At 37.1% G+C, this 22,572-nt stretch overlaps 1 protein-coding gene across 3 annotated transcripts in view; it reads left to right on the top strand.

Moving 5' to 3' along the window:
• Window positions 1-22,572, top strand: part of KAT6A (lysine acetyltransferase 6A) — a 102,443-nt gene that overhangs the window by 67,872 nt on the left and 11,999 nt on the right. For all 3 annotated transcript variants that reach the window (XM_059049495.2, XM_059049494.2, XM_067022314.1), the window contains exons 9-12: window positions 7,140-7,255; window positions 17,873-18,014; window positions 19,510-19,671; window positions 20,680-20,773. In XM_059049495.2, the coding sequence (XP_058905478.1) occupies window positions 7,140-7,255; window positions 17,873-18,014; window positions 19,510-19,671; window positions 20,680-20,773 (514 nt within the window). The remainder of the gene's footprint in view (window positions 1-7,139; window positions 7,256-17,872; window positions 18,015-19,509; window positions 19,672-20,679; window positions 20,774-22,572) is intronic.

Here is a 22,572-nt window from a genome sequence, read left to right as displayed (position 1 = left end):
AAATAATAAAAGCATTCATAAACATAACATACAAAGTCATTCTTGAGAGCCTAGATATTTTTAGTAGAAACTGCCTCAACCTTTGTTCCACAAATTTTGCAGGAAGATGTTATTACAGGGTCTTATGCAGTCTTCATAAGAGATAAATGATAAAGGAGTTAATACAGGAATCCATTCAACCAAAAACCCATCATTATTAAGTACCTACTTTGTTCTAGAAACTATGCTAGGTGCAGGGGCTATGAATGAGACATTGTTTTTATTTTCATAGAGCTTTTACCGTTTAGTAGGAAACGTACTTAGAAAAGCAAATCCAGTAGTGATGGCTCATAGTGATGATCTTGAACAATTAAATTTTGTGTGATACATTATCTCATTAAGTTGAGCATTATTGAAATGTTTAGCAAGTACCCCCCCCCCCCCCCGCAAAAGTCATCTATTAATTGGTTTTGTTTTGTTTTGGTTTTGTTTTTAATTTCAGGAGAAGGATATAGTTTGCCTGGTACTATGTTCCGTCATTACTAGCTAGTCAGTGAACACTTCATAAAAAAGAGCCACTTCTAAAAAGAAAAACAGAAGCATAAGAAATTAGTAGTATAGGCTTTTGTTTGGAATTATATTTCAACAGTGATCTTATGAGCTTGGCCCATATTAAATAATATGGGCCGTTCCATATGTTCACAGTATATACTAGGATTCGTAAGAGTTGGTATGATCTGAGATGGTCACAGAAGAAGCAGGATTTAGGTAAGAGAATGAGGGCTTACCAGGTAGAGTAAACAACATTAACTTCAGCTTTGAGGAATACAGTGTATATATTGTATTAATACAAGAGACATTGTGATTATTGGTCCATCAGGTCAACGAATATTTGAGGGCCTACTATGTACAGGTCATACTGTGGCAATGATGTAGAAACACAATAGCTGCCTGTCAAGGTGTTATAACACGGGCAGTCCTTGCTTTGCATGGCGCTGTGCTGATGCGGACACGTGCATATCAGAAGTGTGTTCGTGCTTCATGCACTCTGTAGTGACTGAGAGTGGATCTCAGTTTTGATATGCATAAGTTTCAGTTAACATGGTAGCATGCAAAACAAGGACTGCCTGTAGTTTAGTCTGAGAGGTACTGCATGCAACATTGTTGGGTAACGGTAAAAAATGTATTGAATTACTGGTATAGGGCTGGATTTTAGAGCGCTTTGAAAGCTAGTAAGAGGTTGTTAGTTTTAGCGTGCTGGGGTTTTAAGGTATCTCCATGACTGCTTTTTTGTTGCTGGAGTGGACTCCTTGGTATTGCTGAAATTAGGGATGGGAGCAGAGGGCTGTTTTAGTGTCTTAAGGCATTTACCCATTAATTATGAGTCACATATTCAAGGCTGTTTAGATGTATTTTGAGTTCATTCATTTGATGATTTAGCAAAATTTTATTGAATATTTATTAAGATAGTGGTTAAGAGCCTAGGTATTAGAGACAGCCTGTACAGGTTCAAATCCTGTCTCTGCTGAGTGACCTTGGTCAACCAAGTTACTTAATAGGTTTCCTGAAAGGATTAAATGAATTGATATTTGCAAAGCACTTAGTGTGTCATTCATGTCATTCATGTCATGTCTAGGTAGGAGCCTAGACCATTCAGCCATAGCCTTAAGGAAGGGCAGGGTGTATGGCCACAAGGGTAGACATACAGATGTGCCATGGAAAGCTGCAGAAGCTCTCTTTTGATTGCTTCTTAGAAAGCAAAGGCATTGCTTGAATGTGAAGATGGGGTACAAGGTATTGGAGGCTTGAGGAGAGACAGGAGAAAGTAATGAAATAATCTAGAAGAACAGGAGAGTAAATGGAGTAGGGAAGCATCAAGGGCCCATTGAGGTTAGTGGGTGTGAATTATAAATTGAGACTAGTGAGCATGGTTCTGTTTTTCTCTAATAGTGTTCAGATATGAGGGTAATAACTTGGATTGTGTTGGAATATTGAATTTAACCAGAGTTGGGATTTTGGTGAATCAGGAGAAAAGCAAGGAAGTTAAGGATGTATGTAAAGATGAGGTACAGTAAAAGACCTTGGAATCTAAGCTGGATACGGAGAAAAGGAAAGTCTAAGTCCCCATTTCTCCCTCCCCCAGCTCCTGGCAACCACCATTCTACTTTCTGTCTATGAATTTAACTACTCTAGGTAGACCTCACATGAGTGCAATCGTAAAATATTTGTCCTTTTGTGTCGGCCTTATTTTACTTAGCATAATGTCTTCAAGGTTCATCCATGTTGTAATATGTGTCAGAATTTTCTTCCTTTTTAAAGGCTAAATAGTATTCCATTGTGTGTTTGTACCACATCTTTTTTATCCCTTTATCCATCAGTGGACACTTGGGTTGCTTCCGCCTTTAGACTTATGAATAATGCTGCTGTGAACATGGTGTACAAATAATTGTTTGAGTCCTGGCTTTCAGTTCTTTTGGCTGTTTTCCCAGAAGTGCAGTTGCTGGTTCATACGATAATTCTGTGTTTAATTTTGGGGGGAACTGCCATACTGTTTCTTTCCACAGTGGCTGTACCATTTTACGTTCCCACCAGCAATGCTCAAGGGTTCCAGTTTCTCCAGAAACAAGTGCTTGCCAACACTTGTTATTTTCTGGTGTTTTGTTTTGTTTTATATAGTAGCAATCCTAATGGGTGTGAAGTGGTATCTCATTGTGGTTTACATTTGCATTTCCCTGATGATTAGTGATGTTGAACATCTTTTCATGTACATATTGGCCATCTGTATGTATATCTTCTTTAGAGAATGAAAAAAAATTGTAACTCAGTTTATAGTAAGATCTTAGTTACCCTAATTCAATTGTTGGCAAAACATGATAACTGAGTTTAGACTATATATATTCTTTACTTATCCCATTTAATGTGACTATTCATATGCTTTGCTAAAGAAATATTAATGTATCTGATTATGGAGCATTGTCCCAAATCCTACCGAGGCTGTTGATTTAAGATACATATAGGTACTGTAGTACTTCTCTAACATGAGAAAAATTCAGTATTCCAAAGTACATTCTATTCCAAGGGTTTTGGATAAGAGACTGGACATGTAGTAGCTTCATTTCTTTGGAAAACTAAGTTCCAGTTCAAAGAAACTTACACACAAACTTTTGGAATTCAGAAATTAATTAGTTGAGGGCTACCCATACTTTCTATCTCACCTTGTACCCAGTAGGTTCTTTTCTGTCTTTGTGCTTCACTCTTGATATTCCTGTCCTGGAGCTCTTTACCTCTTAACGTCTCTGATCCTTGCTTCTCTCCCCTCCCCCCGTCTATAAAGCAGGCATGTTGTTTCCTACTTTGAGGAATGGATTGTGAGGAATAAATGAGATGACAGTGCGAGGCGCAGAGACTGCACAGTAGGTGCCCCACACATGCTGAGTCTCTTTACTCCTGAGGTCATGCTCTCTCCACTTTGCAGCATGTGAGCTCATTCTTAGGTATCTCTTTCATCAGGTAACTTTTAATCCCTAAGGGACAGAATAATTTTTTATCATAGTTTTTATGGGAAAATGTCCAAATACCAGAAAGACATGTCTTCTTCCACATTTCACATTCTCATACTGATACTAAGGGTACAGTCCTACCCTCCACTCGCACCCCAAAATGTCATTTCCCACAGGGAATGGAAAAGGAAGGTACAGCAGAGGGAGGGAGCAGGGCTGTATCTATATCAGTTGTAATTTTTTTCCTTCTGTGCCAGATCTACACTTGGGGGTCTCCGTGTGCAGCAGTGGTCTCTATATTGGCAAATATATATTAGTCATTTGACAGAAGTGGAGTTTTTGCAGAAGAGTAACAGTCTTTTCTCAAATTGCTGGTAATAAAAGTTTCATTATCTAGAATAGGCATATTTAAAGTTACCTTTTGATTTAGCCCAATTACTAGTGCATTTAGTGCCCCCCCTTACTTTCTTAGATTAAAAAGTCCATTCTGGCCCAGAATATATGTTATGTTTTGAAGATTTTGGCGTATTCTTCAAATGAGAAGGAGGGCACAGAGTGGCAGAACCTGAGTTAAAAGTTTAAAAAAATGTTGTGCCCTTGATTATATTAGATATCTGCTACTTTGAAAGCTGCATGTTTAATGAAAATTTTGACTGAAATTTAAAAATAAAATGACTTCGTAAAGATAACCTTGTAATTCAGATTTGACAATTTGAATTTGGCAAGGACTAGGTTAATGAGTGATGTAGATGCAGCTGTTACTTCCTCGCTGCACAGAGCCTTTGTTAATTTGCAGACCTAGGTAAAGGGAAACCAGAGGCTTCTTTCCCAAGGGAGCTGGAGGTCGGGGAGCCCTGTGGCTGTGCGCATCTCACGGTGCAGGAGGGCGAAGGCTGCGAAGGCCCAGGAGGTCTGCTCTGAGTCTGGTTTTACATAGACTCTCCCTAGTGGCAGCGATGTGCAGACCGTTGTGCTGGGGCTGGGCGTCCACTTTTGCGTTGGGCATCCACCTGGAGGAGCGGCCGGCAGCGGATGGGACAGCTCTCCCACAACAGGCGGTGCCGCCGCAGGTGCATGGCCTCACCTTTCGTGCTTCCTGTTTGATCCTTGGCTCAGGAAGTTCGATTTGGTTTCTGATATTGGTTATTCTGGTATTTTCTATACTACTGTTCTTGTTTTGAGCTGTGAAGATAGGCTAAAAGATACTACTGTATGAATTAGAATACATGATTATGGAATGTAGTTTAAAGAACAGTGTGTTTAAAACCTTTTGCAGAGTTTTCTTTTGGTTTTCAGAAATGAAAAAAATCTTATTTTAACCCTGTCTTGTGTTTGTCTTTTTGATTTTTGCCTTTGGAAGAGCCTCAGTACTCCTTGGTGTCATAACACAGTTTATTCAACTAATAGATGTTTGTCTTTTGTTTTGAGGTGTCTGAGGAAGAGGTGAGGTTTCACCTGGCTGTGTTCCAGCATGAAACCTGAGATAAGTCCCTTGGCCTTTTATAAAAGGGAATGGTTAGAAAGACCAGAGAGAGTTCTCAAATGAGTTGTGGTGAAAAGGCTTCTTCCTTAAATGAATTTATATGAAAAGTGAATAAAAACCTCTGATTTTTTTTTAGTTTTGTTAGAAGGGGTGTGTGTGTGTGTGTGTGTGTGTGTGTGTGTGTGTTTGTGTTTGTCACGGGCTCCAACAAGAGACTTTAGTAATCTCTCAGTGGTTTGTTTTTTTTGTTTGTTTTGCGGTACGCGGGCCTCTCACTGCTGTGGCCCCTCCCGTTGCGGAGCACAGGCTCCGGACACGCAGGCTCAGCGGCCATGGCTCACGGGTCCAGCTGCTCCGCGGCATGTGGGATCCTCCCAGACCGGGGCATGATCCCACGTCCCCTGCATCGGCAGGCGGACTCTCAACCACTGCGCCACCAGGGAAGCCCTCTCCTTGGTTTTTAAAGCATAAAGTTGAAGGATAATTTTGGTTGCTTGTTTGTAGAGTTATTAATACTCGTGTTTTATTAGGCTAAATTCTAGCTCCTTTTTAAAAAAAAAGTCAGTTAATGTTTATAGAATATCCATAATAAATATACATGCATCTATCTATATTATATGTTATATGCATAACACACACGGGGGCATACCTTTTTTTATTGCACTTCACCTTACTGTGCTTCACAGATAGTTAGGTTTTTACAGATTGAAGACTGTGGCAGCTCTGAGTTGAGCAGGTGTATCAGCACCACTTTTCCAGCAGCATTTGTTCACTTTGTGCCTCTGTCACATTTTGGTAATTTTTGCAATATTTCAGACTTTTTCATTATTATTATATTTGTTCTCATGATCTGTTATGGTGACTTGCTGAAGGCTCAGATAATGGTTAGCATTCTTTAGCAGTAAAGTATTTTTTAATTAAGGTATGTCCATTTTTTTTTTAGACATAATGCTATTGCAAACTTAATAGACTATAGAGTGTAGTGTAAATAACTTTTATATGCACTGGGAGACCAAAAAATGCGTGTGACTTGCGATATTCATTTTGTTGCTGTGGTCTGGAGCCGAATCCACATTATCTCCGAGGTATGCCTATATACATGTATACATATATGAATCTTGTTATATTGGGTGCAGGGCACATCAAATTCCCCTTGAATTTAAGGGTTAAAACCTGATCCTTGTAGTCATAAGTAGTGGCTTATATTTGAACTGCTGCTGTGGAAGTCCTAAACGCTTTACAAGTTATTCTTTTTTTAGATAGTGTAGTTCTGGTTATTGCAGGGATGGTGGTATAGAAATTATTTTAATTATGAAGAGAAGATAGATAAAAAGGGATAAAAGTATGTGTTTAACAGAGTATTACTTTCTTTGGTTAAACCTATTAAAAGCCACTAAGAAGGGAATTTTAGGGGCGGTGTAAAATGAAGACTCTTACTTGTTTTGTCATATTCCTTAATATCTGTTTTCACAAACCGGAGGATGATTCCTTTCTGTACATGCTCACATGTTTAGTAGGCCGTTGCCGTTGCTGTCATTTGGGACACAATACATGTGATCTCGGCCAGTGGGCAGCAAGCACTCCTCCCCACCCCTGACTTTATATCCCCAAGTGCCAGCAGGGTCTCTTTAACAACTAAGTGATTAAGGAGTGAGGTGTTTTGTTTTGTTTTGTTCTTTTGTTTTTTTGGGTTTTTTTGCGGTTCGCGGGCCTCTCACTGTTGTGGCCTCTCCCGTTGCGGAGCACAGGCTCCAGACACGCAGGCTCTGCGGCCATGGCTCACGGGCCCAGCTGCTCCGCGGCACGTGGGACCTTCCTGGACTGGGGTACGAACCCAGGTCCCCTGCATCGGCAGGCGGACTCCCAACCACTGCACCACCAGGGAAGCCCCCACAGTATTATTAAATGTGGAAACTGCAATGTCACCAACTGCATTTGGTTCTAAGAGATTTATTAGCATTTTTATTCTTCATTTGGATGCTCTATTTAAAGAATCATACAGCTTATTTCAAAACTTATTAGCTTGTTCCTGGCTTTTTAACTTCCTGTGGAATCCTGAGAAGGTGACACTTAGATTCAGATGGGGTTTTTTTTGTTTGTTTTGTTGGTTTTGTTATCTGTCTCAGTGTATTTAATTTAGCTAACTTATGTAATTAATGTATTTTCTCACTGCACAGAAAGTTGGAGTGACTGGTCCCCCTGATCCACAAGTCCGCTGTCCCTCTGTTATTGAGTTTGGGAAGTATGAAATCCACACCTGGTACTCTTCTCCATATCCTCAAGAATACTCAAGGTATGTTTTAAGAGGCCATTTACCTTCTGTTCTTAGATTCATAGAACTTCAGCACTAGTAGGGATCTTGGAGACACTGTAATGCAGTTCATGTTCTTACATTTGAAAAAACTGGTTGGTTTTAAATGTCTATAATAGCAGCTACTTTGGCAGCCATATAATCTGAGTTGGCTTTAGATTTTCTTTGCTGTAACCTGTCCAAAAGCTGTTACTTAAGATTGGAAACCCGACACATGGTCAGAATGAAAGGGGAACATTTATTGTTTATGAGAAATTTGCCTTCATACCTCACACTAAGAATTTTTTTTTTAAGGGAGATTCTTATTTTTAACTATAAATAAAGTTTCACTGAATAGCCTTTTATTTAAATTTTTATAATTTAACAAACTTAGTAAATAATTTGTTTTCCCAGGAATAATTGGACAAATATTACATATAAATGGCTTGCGTTTCTAGATATAAAAACTGGTCAGTCACCAGCTTTTTGGGGTAAGGCAGCATGCCAGATTTGTTTCATGACTCAACTCTGACATTTATAAGCTTCGTAACCTTAGGAGTTACCCAGCTACTTGGTACCTCAGTTTCCTCATCCGTAAAATAGAGATAACAGTAATTCTTACTTCATGAGGTTTATTGTGAACATTAAATGAGTTGAAATATGTAAATCACTTCAAAATGGTGAGTGCCCAATAATGTCAGTTATTATTACTTTGTTCTTTTAGGGTTGAAATTAAAAGTTAAAGTAACATTTGGTCAAAAAATTAAATACTGGCCTACCATTTGAAGTACAGCAGTCATATTAATTCTTTCTTTAATCCATAAACTACATATGCCTCAGTTTCCCATTTAGCAGAGTGTTGTAAGGAATAATAAATTACGGTGCTCTGTGGGTTAAACACGTATTCAGAGTACTCATTACATAACTTCTTACCTATCTAGTAACATGGTTTGTCTAAAATGTTAGCCAAAATAATTATACTGACAGTGATTTATTTAGTGCTTTACAGTATACACAGTTCTTTAATATGGGTTATTTCTAAGAAGCTGGGAATAGGCCAGTATAATTTGTTAAAAAACTAGAACTCAGTGTTTTTTTAAACTTTTTCTTTCCATGTAACTTAATAACTTGCTTGTCTGGTTTCCAAGTCTAACAAATAGAAAAATAAGAATGAGAATGTTCTTACAGACCTAGACCTCAGTGACCAAAAGAAAAAGAGAGAGAGAGAGAGAAGGCAAAACTCCAGGAAACTAACATAAAGCTCATGAAACACAGCAAACTGAGACCCATTTATTGTAGGGTCAGTTAGCCCTAAACTCTGTGGTAGATCTTTAAGGCAGCATTCTGTTTATTTCATGGAAGAACAACAATCTGAGTTTGTTAAAAAGATTAAATTATATTTATATATTATTTTATGTATATATGTTGAAAGAGGGAAGGAAATTTCTCAACTACCTATAGAACACAGGTGTTCAGTGCAAGTTCCTCCTCAGGAGTTCTGGGTAGCCAGGATATCGCATGATCAAGAACAACAAAGTTGAGGAATTAATTCCTTTATTAAAATAAATTATTTTAATAAATTATTATTTAAAGTAATAGTAATTTAAAATAAATTTAAAATAAATTATTGCCATTTTTAAGTGAGCTGTCCAAAGCACAAGAGTGCTTCACTTAAAAAAGAAAGCTTGTTCAACACGTGTCACCTGTTCCAGGGATTGTAGTGCAGAGATTGGAACCACAGGCACCTTCTCTCTTCCCCTCAAGGGGAGGAGAGGAACTCCATTTACTAAGGAATGGAGATAGAGAGAAGATGAGAATGGACCCAACCGTGAGGTTGTTGATTTTACGATATTAAGCCTCATCAAAAATGTGCTTTTTGTTCTGATGAGGTTGTCACTAGAACGTGACTTCTTAATCAGCTTTGAGGGGATTAGTTATCAGTGAAAGAATGAACAAACATTGCCAGCATAAAAATAAATAACCAAAAAAGTATAATAGGAATTGTAATAGAAAGCAGCAATAGGGTAAGAACTGTAAAATTCATCAACTTTCTTAAGTAGAATTTTAGACATTTTCTATTCATTTCCGTATCCACCATTTTGGAGGGTTCCCTGAATTTTGCATCAGAAAATATTCTGTAATTTAATAAGCTCTTTAGTATCGATAATTATAATCTTTTTCTATCCATAATTTTAAGTACATTGTTAGAAAACCACATATCTAGTTAAAATGAGTTTAGGTTTGTTTCACTTTTGAGTTCTTTTAAACCTGAGTTGACTATAATGTTTAGAGATCTTACGTTTTCCAAATAATAAACCTGTATTTTTACTTTGTTAATGACTATTATTCTCTGCTAAATTACTTCAAATTATTTTCTTGTTGTTAAAGGTTTGAAACACTTTTTAAAAAATTCCAAATCCTAAAGCATGCAAAATAGGACAATTGGAGCAAAAACAAAAACGATCACAAGAGGAAAAATCTTTTGGGAAGTGGGATTATGCATTGCCTCCCATAATATTCAGATGTTTGTGTGCGTAGTGTATGTTAAGTAATCCTGCATCCATGACTTAAAAAAATACAAAGCAAAATGAAACAACAGCAATGAAGCAATAATGCTGCTTCATTTGGAGCAGGATGATTAAGTCTCAGATGTTGAAAAATAGAAACCAGAGTTTTAACCCTAGGTTTCTGCAACAGGGCCATGTTATCCACACACATGGAAGACAGGTCCATAGAGGGTCCTGCTCTGCCTTTAAAAACATGACATTGATGGGCTAGAGGCAAGAGGAACTGTGATCATGGGATAGCCTCTACTCCTGAGCTGCTTAGAGCCTAGCTTCTTAATGACCTCTTTGCTGCAAGATCATATTAAGATCGTAAGAAGGCAGATTCCCACATTACTGAGTAGCTTAGGAACCTTGCTCTACACTTTGATCCTGTTCCTGACTTGATTTGATGTGTAGATTATGTACAGCCCCAGTTACTAAAGAACAGCATCCTTGAAGTCCTTGAATGACCATTAAATGATGATGTAAAATGGATGAAAGGAGAATAAAAATATTCATGGTATTAATTATAAATAATAGCAGCTATAGTTACCATTCACTGAGCTTGCTACTGGACTAAACATCTCTGGAATACTTCTGTGAGGTGGATATTGCTTTCTTTGTTTTACAGCCTAGGGCCCAGCAGACATATTCAAGACCATACAGTTGATAAGTGGCAGAACCAGGATTTAATCCCACTTTTCTCTTACCATATAGTCATAACCTTTAACCTCTGTGCTTCACTACTCCATATAGCATTGATATCTAGATTGATCTTAGATGGCTTGTACCATAGTCTTTGACTTAAGTAGTATTTGATATAATTTTTATTGTATTAAAATTTTACTACAAGTTGACCTGTTATAAAAGTCACACAAACTGCTACTATCTTGGACAATGTTCAAAAGCCAAGAAGGTATTGTAGGAATTTCTAGGAAGAATATTTGCATCATCCTAGAAGTAAGGGAAACAGTAAGCTGCAGCCCAGTCCTGACTTCATAGACTGTGGTGTCCATGTAATAGGTGACTTTAAAATGTCAAGTATGACACTATGCAGCTAATCACAGTGACCATACACCAACTTGATAGTCAAGACCGAGGTGCTCTCAGGAAGAAGATGACAGAAAGCAGCACCCAGCAGTATGCTTTAGGGCAGGGAATATTCATAATCTCAATAACTGCATTTCATTTCATGTGATCTAATGTTTTACCTATATGATAATATCTTTTCAATGAGAGAACTGCAGCCATTTGTACTATTACTAGAAGAAATATTTTGCTTTTCCCTGGAGTTTTATTGGATTATTCCCTTTAGACTAACAGTGTCACCCCAGCAGGCTTGGTTTTAATAAAGTAAGAGGCTTTTAAAATACAAAGGATCATAAGAGATTATGACAAACAATTGTATGCCAATCAAATGGACAACCAAAAAAAATGGAAAAATTCCTAGAAATTTACAGTCTCCCAAGGCTGAAGCAGGAAGAAATAGAAGATATGAACAGACCAATTCCCAGTAATGAAATTTAATCAGTAATAAAACAACTCCCAATAAACAAAACCCCAAGACCAGATGGCTTTATAGATGAATTCTACCAAACATTTAGTGAAGAGTTAACACCTGTCCTTCTCAAACTATTCCAAAAAACTGCAGAGGAAAGAATGTTTCTGAACGCATTTTATGAGGCCAGCATCACCCCGATACCAAAACCAGATAAAAATACCACAAGAAAAGAAAATTACAGGCCAATATCACTGATGAACATAGATAAAAAAATCCTCAACAAAATACTAGCAAACCAAATACAACAATACATTAAAATGATTGTAAGCAATAATCAAGTGAGATTTATCCCAGGGATTCAGAGATTTTTCAGTATCTGCAAATCAGTCAGTGTGATATATACCACATTAGCAAATTGAAGAAGAAAAACGATATAATCATCTCAGTAGATGCACAAAAAGCTTTTGACAAAATTCAACTTCCACTTATGATAAAAACTTTCCAGAAAGTGGGCATAGAGGGAACATACCTCAACATAATAAAGCCCATATATGATAAGTCCACAGCTAATTTCATACTCAGTTATGGAGAGCCAAAAGCATTTCCTTTCAGATCAAGAACAAGACAAGGGTGCTCACTCACCACTTTTATTCAGCATAGTGTTGGAAGTCCAAGCTGCAGCAGTCAGACAAGGAAAAGAAATAAAAGGAATCCCGATTGGAAAGGAAGAATTAAAACTGTTGCTGTTGGGCTTCCCTGGTGGCGCAGTGGTTGAGAGTCCGCCTGCTGATGCAGGGGATGCAGGTTCATGCTCTGGTCTGGGAAGATCCCACGTGCCCCAGAGCAGCTGGGCCTGTGGGCCATGGCCGCTGGGCCTGCGCGTCCGGAGCCCGTGCTCCGCAGCGGGAGAGGCCTGCGTACCGCAAAAAACAAACAAACAAAAACAAAACAAGGCCTGTTGCTGTTTGCAGATAACATTGATACTATACATAGAAAATCCTAAGATGCCACAAAAAACTTCTAGAGCTCATCAATGAATTTGGTAAAGTTGCAGGATACAAAATTAATATACAGAAATTTGTTGCATTTCTGTACACTAACAGTGAACTATCAGAAAGAGAAATTGAGGAAACAATCCCATTTACAGTCGCATCAAAAAGAATAAAATACTTAGGAATAAACCTACCTAAGGAGGTAAAAGACGTGTACTCAGGAAACTATTAAGACATTGATGAAAGAAATTGAAGATGACACAGATGGAAAGATATACTATGTTCATGGATTAGAAGAATTATTATTGTTAAAAATGACCATATTATGCGAGGCAATCTACCGATTCAGTGTAGTTCCTATCAAATTACTACAGCATTTTTCATAGAACTAGAACAAAAATTTTAAAATTTGTGTAGAAACACAAGAGATCCTGAATAGCTAAAACAATCTTGAGAAAGTAAAACAGAGCTGGAGGCATCACGCTCCCTGACTTCAGACTATACTACGAAGCTATAGTAATCAAAACAGTATGGTACTGGCACAAAAACAGACACACAGATCAATGGAACAGGATAGAAAGCCCAGAAATAAACCCACACACTTATGGTCAATTAATCTATGACAAAGCAATAATGTACAATGGGGAAAAGACAGTCTCTTCAGTAAATGATGATGGGATGACTGGACAGCTACATGCCACAGAATGAAACTAGACAATTTTCTTAAAACAGGTACAAAAATAAACTCAAAATGGTTTAAAGACTTAAAGATAAGATTTGAAACCATAAAACTTCTAGAAGAAAATATAGGTGGAACACTCTTTGACTAAATCACAGCAGTTTTTTGGGGATCTGTCTCCTAAAGCAAAGGAAGCAAAAGCAAAAATAAACAAATGGAACCTAATTAAACGTAAAAGCTTTTGCCCAGCAAAGGAAACCACTGACAAAATGAAAAGACAACCTACTGAATGGGAGAAAATACTTGAAATGATATGACCAATAAGAGGTTAATATCCAAAATATATAAACAGCTCATACAACTCAACATGAAACAAACAAAAAACCCACAAAACCAAGCTGATTTAAAAATGGGCAGAAGACCTGGATAGATATTTTTCCAAAGAAGACATGCAGATGGCCAACAGGCATGTGAAAAGATGCTCAACATTGTTAATCATTAGAGAAATGCAAATTAAAACCATAATGAGATATTACCTCATGCCTGTCAGAATGGCTATCATCAAAAAATCTACAAATAATAAATGTTGGCGAGGATATGGAGAATAGAGAACCATTGTACACTGTTGGTGGGAATTTAAATTGATGCAGTTACTGTGCAGAACAGTATGGAGGTTCCTCAAAAAACCAAAAATAGAACTACCATATGATCCAACAATTCCACTTCTGAGTATATATCCAAAGAAAACAAAAACATTAAAGCGAAAAGATATATGCACCTCATTGTTCATAGCAGCATTGTTTACAATAGCGAAGACACAGAAGCAACCTAAGTGTCCATCAACAAATGAATGGATAAAGATGTTATGTATGTATAACATCTTCTTTATCTATGTGTGTGTGTATATGTATATATGTACATATGACAAAGGAATACCACTCAGCCATAAAAAGGAATGAAATAATGCCATTTGCAGCAACATGGATGGACTTGGAGGGTATTATGCTTAGTAAATAAGTCAGACAAAGACAAATACTATATGATATCACTTACGTGTGGAATCTAAAAAGTAAAACAAACTAGTGGATGTAACAAAAAAAGAAATAGACACAGACACAGGGAACAAACTAGTGGTTACCAGTGGGGAGAAGCAAGGGAGAGGGGCAAGATAGTGGTGCAGATGAAGAGGTGCAAACTACTATGTATAAAATAAGAGGGCTTCCCTGGTGGTGCAGTGGTTAAGAATCCACCTGCCAATGCAGGGGACACAGGTTCGAGCTGTGGTCCGGGAAGATCCCACATGCCGCGGAGCAACTAAGCCTGGGCTCCACAACTACTGAGCTAATGTGCCACAACTACTGAAGCCCATGTGCCTAGAGCCCATGCTCCGCAACAAGAGAAGGCACTGCAGTGAGAAGCCCATGGAGTTCAACGTAGAGTAGCAACAAAGACCCAACGCAGCCAAAAATAATAAATAAAATAAATAAATAAAATAAGCTAAAATGACATATTGTACAGCACAGGGAACATAGCCAATATTTTAATAATAACTATAAATGGAGTATAACTTTAAAAAATTGTGAATCACTGTGTTGTACACCTGGGACTTATTGTACATCAGCCATACCTCAATAAAAAAAAAAAAAGAAAGAAAAATAAGTAGGAGGCTTTAAAAATGTTTTCAGCAGGAACTGATTTAGAATAAACTAGATCATATTATGCTTGCTTCTGTTTTATTAGTTTTCACATAATAAAGCCCAGTGAAGTTTTTAAAAAAATAATCAATAAAATGCCATACATCTTGCTATTCCAAGTAAAAAGCTTGAAGTTGGCATTTGTCATTATTGTATCCTGGAAAAGTCACTGTTTTTTTCTCTCTTCCCTTCCCCTCCCTCCTCTCCCCCCTTCCCCCTCGCCCTCTCTTCTCTTCCCTCCCTCCCTCCCTCCCTCCCTCCCTCCATCACTCTGTCTCTTACTTTCTTATTTCAAAAAGCTCAGAATTTTTTTTAGGGTTTTTAGATTCACATTTGTAGGAAATATTTATTTGTAATATATAGCTGTCACACTGAACCTATACTCAAGGATTCTTCTATAATACCTTCATGTTGCAACAAGTTAAAATTGGTCATTGAGAATTTATTTATTTATTTTATTAAAGTATAGTTGATTTACAATATTGTATTAGTTTCAGGTGTACAGCAAAGTGATTCTGTTATATATATTTATATATATTATAAATAATTTGATATATATTAGATTATTTTCCATTATATCAATAGCTTATTACAAGATAATGAATATAGTTTCCTGTGCTACACAGTAGATTCTTGTTGCTTATCTATTTTATGTATAGTTTATATCTGTTAATCCCATACTCCTAATTTATCCCTTCTGCCCTCCCTTTCCTCTTCGGTGACCATAACTTTGTTTTCTGTGATTGTGAATCTGTTTCTGTTTTGTATGTAGATTCATTGGTATTTGTTTTTAGACTCCACATATAAGTGATACCATAAAATATTTGTCTTTCCCTGTCTGACTTCACTTAGTATGATATTCTCTAGGTCCATGCATGTTGCTGCAGATGACAATAGTTTATCCTTCATGGCTGAGTAGTAAGATTCCATTGTATGTATATGGGTGTGTATGTATATGTACCACATCTTCTGTTGATGTGCACTTGGGTTGCTTGCATGTCTGGGCTATTGTAAATAGTGCTGCTATGAACATTGAGGTTCATGTATCTTTTCAAAGGGTTTTTGTCTTTTCTAGACATAGCTCATTGAGAATTTAGAACAGGTAAAGAATAGGTAAGTAGTAGAGCAGTTGCAGGGAGGGGGATGGCATTAAGTACATTTATAGGGAGAACCTCATTCTTCCACCTTCCTTTGAAGAAGAAATTGTTCAAAATCCAAGATATTCAGGAAGACAGGCTGGCAGTTGTGGGTCATCTTTGAGACTCAGTTTATACATTTAGTGCCCACATTAGATGATGAAGTATACAACTGGGGCCATTTCATTTTGAGGTTTTCTTAGTTCTGGTGGTAAAGAAGGAAAAAGCTATTTATCCTGCTGTCGTTCCTTCTCTGAGTAGTTTGAGGCAGCATGCAAAGGAAATAAGCAGAGTGGCCTAGGAAGCCTTTCTTTTCTATGCTCTTGGCTCTTGCTTCTTTTATTTGTAATGTCAGTCATTATTTGTTTCACTCAGTACTTTATTTTGGAATGGCTTATTTTTGTACTAATGATATAATTTCGGGTTGTTCGAGTTTGACTAATATTAGATATTATTTTTGTGTTATGTATTGTAGACATTTAGAAATATTATATACCACAACAGTTCCATGGAAGCTTTTAGTGTGCTGAATGGCAGTTTTAAAAATAAGATGTGGGATTGTAGAGAAGGAATTAATACACATTGTGAATCCCCAAGGGAGAAGAAAGAATTAATCACATGCCTTTTCCCACTTTACTTGAGCATGAAACACTTAAGTGTATACAGAACTAGTGTTCCGTAATACACCTGGGAAAGGCTTTAGCTGAATGTTAGATGTTTTCAGATAAATATGCTTCAAAAGCTGCTTCTAAAGTAGCACTTGAAAAAATAGTTATGGTTGTCACACGTTAACAAAGCAAACATTTTTGTACATTAATCTACTTTTTCTTTAATTTCAGATTAATCTTTTTAAAGCATAGCTATCTAAACTGATGGCAACTAAATTAATGAGGTTTTTTGTTTTTTTTTTTAAATTTCCTTCAGCCTCAGTACTTATTTATATGAGGGAAGATACCGTATTTTATTTGGATTATATTTTTTGTCATATCATCCAGTATTTTCACATATGCAGTTTTCATGTAGGATCAGATCTTAGCTTACCAAGGCGTGCTTACCAGTTTTGGACACAGTTCAGGATGCAGGGAAGCCTCTGTGCTGAGGATACATGGGGTGTATATTTTATAATAGAGAGCCATTGGGGGTCTTCTCAATTCAGACTAAAATACATATAAAAGCCACTGGGTTTTAGTTTAGGTTATGTTCCTTCTGTTACTTTATGAACTGATCTCGTCACTTTGTTGCCTAGTTCCTCATAAAAGGGACATTATAAGGAAGAAATCCTGTTAAACTATGGCTAAAATAGCAAGACTGTTGAATAAATATAAATGATATGACTATAACAGAGCACATGTGAATGAATAAATTGAAATTTTATTTCACCTTGAAAAATAGACTTTTGAGTTGCAGGATTTAATGTGATATTTAACTAGAGAGAAAGCCAGAATTTCAGGGGTAGAAGGAACGAGGTAGTATAGTATGCCCTAACTTGGAAAAAACATATTATAATTTTATACTTAAAAAGATATACAAAATCTGCTTTTATAATACCTGCTATATGTCCATCTTACTCAGTACTTTGTACCTAGTGTACCTAGCACAGGGGCCTGATAGTATTCAATAAATATTCATTTTCTGAAATTAATGAGTGAATGATCAAATAAAGGAAGAAAGAATAGATAGTGTAACAAAATCTTCTTCACTTATTGGTGTGTTCTCAATGTAGACTTTACTTTTTACTTACTGGAGATTATCAAGGAGTAGAGAAGGTGAGATTTTCATGTCTGTCCCGTGGGTAACTTAAAAAGACTGCAAAGTATTAGTCTAATAGGAAGAGCACTGAATTGGGTGAATTGATTCTCACCCCTGCCTTCTTGCTGTTAATGAGTTGGATCCTGTTATTCAACTTAGTTTTATCTTTAGTTTTTGTTTTTCCTTTTTTTCATTTGATTAATGGGGATAAGGATACATTCTTTACCTTTTTACCTGGTTAGTAATGAGAATCAAAAAAGAATAGTGATGAAAGTTTAAAGTCTTATATAAGTCCCTCTTATTTGTGTAATTATTTTTTACAGGCTGCCTAAGTTGTATCTCTGTGAATTCTGTCTAAAATATATGAAAAGTAGAACTATTCTACAGCAGCACATGAAGAAATGTGGTTGGTTCCATCCTCCTGCTAATGAGATTTATAGAAAGAATAACATTTCTGTCTTTGAGGTAAAGTAGAAGATGTTTAATAGTTGTCTTCCTACCCATTTCAAATACAGTGCCACCTGTAGTTTAGTTGCACAACTTGATTTTTTTTTTGGAAATGTTATTTTACTGTTGTTCATTCACTATTGAGTCAGTAATTCAGCTGTATGAGGGAGAAGCAGAATTAGGCCAATCTAAGTGGTACCAAGTTCACAAGCTTGATCTCTGAATAAACTATTCTGTATTTCATTGAATCAAAGACATCAGTTGTAATATATCTTATTTTATGTACCACTGAGAAGGTAAAGGTACTGCTAATTATGATCAAACTCCATTTGATTATTAAATGCCAACAGATTTTACTTATGTTTAGATGTGATAAGATTGTGTCTTAGAATCTATGAAATATGACACTTAAATGAAAAGATTTCTACTGCTCTATTTAAAGGAGTATTGTGTAGAGGTATGTGTAATAACTGTATATTGAATAAATCTTAATATATTTCCTGACTGCCTCATGGTTGTATGACTTACGCTACATCTGTGATTCTGTGTTGTTAGTAGTGGTTTTTAATTTCTTGATCTCAGTTCTGTAGTTTAATTGCCAAGTATTAATTGAGTGCCTGCCATGTGCTCAGGTCTGTTAATTACTATGATGAAAGAATTTCAGATTGTCAGGAACTATTCCATCCCTCACTTTCTTCATCTTCCCAGAGCCTTTATTTTAGGTGAGGAATAGAGGAGCTCTTGACCTCGTGGGGAGGGAAAGGGTTTGGTGTACAATAAATTACTTAAATTGTTAAAGAAATTGCAGTCTTGAAATGTCAATGTCTTTGGGTCTAATGTAGACAATCGTTGGCATTTTCATAAAAGAGCTGGCTCCAGCAATGCCAAGAATTACAGGGGTATTGGGACTATATAGCCTAGTCCTCCTGATCTTGGCCAACCGGAGTCCAAGAAATAACCTCACTTGCCAGGTTGCTGCCTAGGGAACCTGCTTGGTGCTTCTGACAATAGATAATAATCCCTTGAGTAGCTTTATTTGGGGGAAATCTCATCATGGCAGTCAGATTACATTGCTTCTAGCTGCTGGCACAGATTAAACTATAGTTTTACCTTGCTTTACTTATATGTATTTTAGAAGAGAGGTTGCATTTAGATCTTTTGTTGAATTAAATACTTTAAAAACTATATCATATCAGCTTGCCATCTGAAGGATTCCTGTAGTCAATCTTGTTATAAAAGCAAAAAGTGCTATTTTTAAAACTGGCCATTACCTCCTTGTCTAGACTTTTCATGCATTGTTGAAGTGCAGTGTTTTATATATTTAGTTGTCTTTAAATAGCAGGCACTGTACTCTGCCGTTTCAAGGGACAGCTTCCAGGTCCATTTTGTTCTAATAGCTGCCAGCTCCTCTTAGGCTGCACTGTGGGTACTCACAGATGCTTGTTTGTGATGTGTGTTATTCTAGAACTAAAGAGACACCCTGCTGACCATTTTGTCTGTTTTTTTCCTCTAGGTTGATGGGAATGTGAGTACCATTTATTGTCAGAACCTGTGTCTCTTGGCAAAATTGTTTCTTGACCACAAAACACTCTATTATGACGTGGAGCCATTTCTTTTTTATGTACTAACCCAGAATGATGTCAAGGGCTGCCACCTTGTTGGCTATTTTTCTAAAGTAAGTATATCAGCTTAATTTTTTTTTTTAATTTGTATGGAAATCTGAACGAATCTTTGCTGGTTCTCACTAGGAGACACTACAGGATGCAGAACCTCTGGGTGCCATCTAGCTTTCTGGAAAGGGAAACAGAAGGAACATTGAGAAACTTACCTGGTACCAGCAGGTGCCTAGTAATGTTCAGCAGACTGTACTCTGCTGGGAACATAAACTGCTGCTTACCCAGAGGGAAAGCTTACTAGGACTTCTACTCCATGGTGATGATAGATGGAGCTCGTGAAACAGTCATTACCTCTCGGAGTGCTTTCTCATTTTAAATCTCTTCCTAATTTGCATTTTAGGCATAGACGTAAGAATTTTTAGGAAGCCATTTTTTATTAAAGGGTATTTTCTCTCCTTCAATTTTTCATTCTCTTGGGGAGAAAAATAAGTTTCTTTTGTAGTCAAACAATGTAGAAGATGTACTTTCATGTAAGCAAGCCCATGGTAAAATAAGTGTATAAAGATAGTTAAGTGAAAAGTCCTAGTTCTGTTATTATGCTGTTTCAATAGTTAAATATAATTTAAAATATATTGCTTGCTTTATAAAAGTGTATTTATACCCACCCTATGTAGCACCAAAAAGGGAAATAAAAGAAACTTTATTGATGAATCGGCCCACTTCTGGGGTGCCACACTGACACACCATTTGTAGCTTTGCAGATCCATTGGGACTCCGATTCCTCTGCTCACCTCAGGCATTGACGTACTGTTTTTGAGTTGCACGTGGTGTTGGGTGGCGTCATTTCATTTAATATTTTTATTCTCCTGGTATGGTTGCTTTGTGGGTAATGGCAGTGACTTAACCGTGTCCTTTCTCCTCCCAGCGGGGTGTTTTTTTTCTTGACGTGCATTGCTATTCCCAAAGGACCAGGGCTGTGGTTTTGACTATTAGTCTTTGTTTCTTAAAAATTAGCATCAGTGTTTAGTCTTACCAACCAAAAACTTGGCTTTTGTTTTCTCCGCCAGGAAAAGCACTGCCAACAGAAGTACAATGTTTCCTGTATAATGATTCTTCCCCAGTACCAACGCAAGGGCTATGGCAGGTTTCTCATCGATTTCAGTAAGGATTGTAGTAACATAATTGCTCATTGTCTCTTCCTGTGGACTCTGTGTGTGTGTGTGTGTGTGTGTGTGTGTATTTTTAAAGATTTGCAGGTGATTTATTGGTTGCTTGTATCTTTTGTCATACTGCTGAGTGGAACTTTAAAGCCTAACACCATGAACATTTTTTTCTTTTGGTTGCATGTGAATATTTCAAAAATAGCAAATATTGGATATGAGCTTCTGTGTGATCTATAGCAAATAGTTTTAATTTGTAGCTATTAATTTACAACAGAACTTAGTTGTTTTATGCAGTTAGTTCTATCTCACAACAATATTAAAAACACTGTAGAACTACTGAAATTAGTACTAATAACGAAGTGCAGCACCTGCCCTCTTTTTATTACCCAGTTATCTGAGAAAATGTGTGTGTGTGCATCGTTTTTTTAGTTACAGGCTCTACCTAGTGGTTAAAAGTATGCACCTTTAAAAATTTTAGAAGTAAACGATACAGTAAAAAATTTAATTTGAGTTAAAATTGAAAGCTAACAGTTCTTAAAAAAAAGGCTATTGTGGAACTTGTAATTTGTTGTTTTTTTAAAATAAATTTATTTATTTTTGGCTGTGTTGGGTCTTTGTTGGTGCGTGCAGGCTTTCTCCTAGTTGCAGTGAGTGGGGGCTACTCTTTGTTGTGGTGCGCAGGCTTCTCATTGTGGGTGACTTCTCTTGTTGCGGAGCATGGGCTCTAGGCGCGTGGGCTTCAGTAGTTGTGGCACATGGGCTCAGTAGTTGTGGCTCACGGGCTCTAGAGCGTAGGCTCAGTAGTTGTGGCGCATGGGCTTAGTTGCTGTGCGGCATGCGGGATCTTCCCGGACCAGGGCTCAAACCCGTGTCCCCTGCATTGACAGGTGGATTCTTAACCACTGTGCCACCAGGGAAGCCCTGCATTTTGTTTTTATACATTGATAATCTTGCTTAGAAAATAAATGTATGTTTGAGGTAAATTTTATATTGATTATAAAATAGTGGTATTTGAGGGCATATTTTCCCTCAGATAATTGCTAAAAATAATATTTAAAGGAATACATTCAGAAGTAATGGTTAAAGTAAGGATTTTTTTTTTTTTTTTTTTTTTTTGGCTGTACACGGGCCTCTCACTGCTGTGGCCTCTCCCGTTGCGGAGCACAGGCTCCGGACACGCAGGCTCAGTGGCCATGGCTCACGGGCCCAGCCTCTCCGCGGCACGTGGGATCTTCCCGGACCCGGGCACGAACTCGTGTCCCCTGCATCGGCAGGCGGACTCTGAACCACTGCGCCACCAGGGAAGCCCTAAACTAAGGATTTTGATACAGGAAATTCTTCTAAATATCAGATGATTACATCACTAGTATTAATTCTCATGCAGACCAATGAAGCTTATTCTTCTTGGCCTTAGACTGTACTCCTGACTATATTTTATTGGAAATATGTGCCATTGGTTATTTTTTACATATTCTTGGTGTTTTTTTTTTTCCGACTAATAGTAGAGGGTAAAACTCAGATAATTTCCTTTAATATCAGTATATTGTTTTGAAATAGGACTCATGATTGGACATGTATGCCATTAAGTAGCAAAGTTAGGGGAAATATTTTATTATGCATTTATTAGTCATTTTTTTGAGATATACTAATAATTGTATGATTACAGTATGTTTTTTTTAAAACATTATTTTAATGTAATGTATTTTCCCACATTACCATTCTTAGACTGATTTCCCTTAGAATTTATGCCTTTCTTTTCCTGTTCTTGAAACTCACGCACTGGACAAGGGAACAAAG

Source organism: Kogia breviceps, chromosome 20, assembly GCF_026419965.1.
Source record: "Kogia breviceps isolate mKogBre1 chromosome 20, mKogBre1 haplotype 1, whole genome shotgun sequence".
Taxonomy (NCBI): domain Eukaryota; kingdom Metazoa; phylum Chordata; class Mammalia; order Artiodactyla; family Physeteridae; genus Kogia; species Kogia breviceps.
The sequence above is the reverse complement of the archived record's forward strand: the minus strand, read 5'-3'. Positions and strand labels throughout refer to the sequence as shown.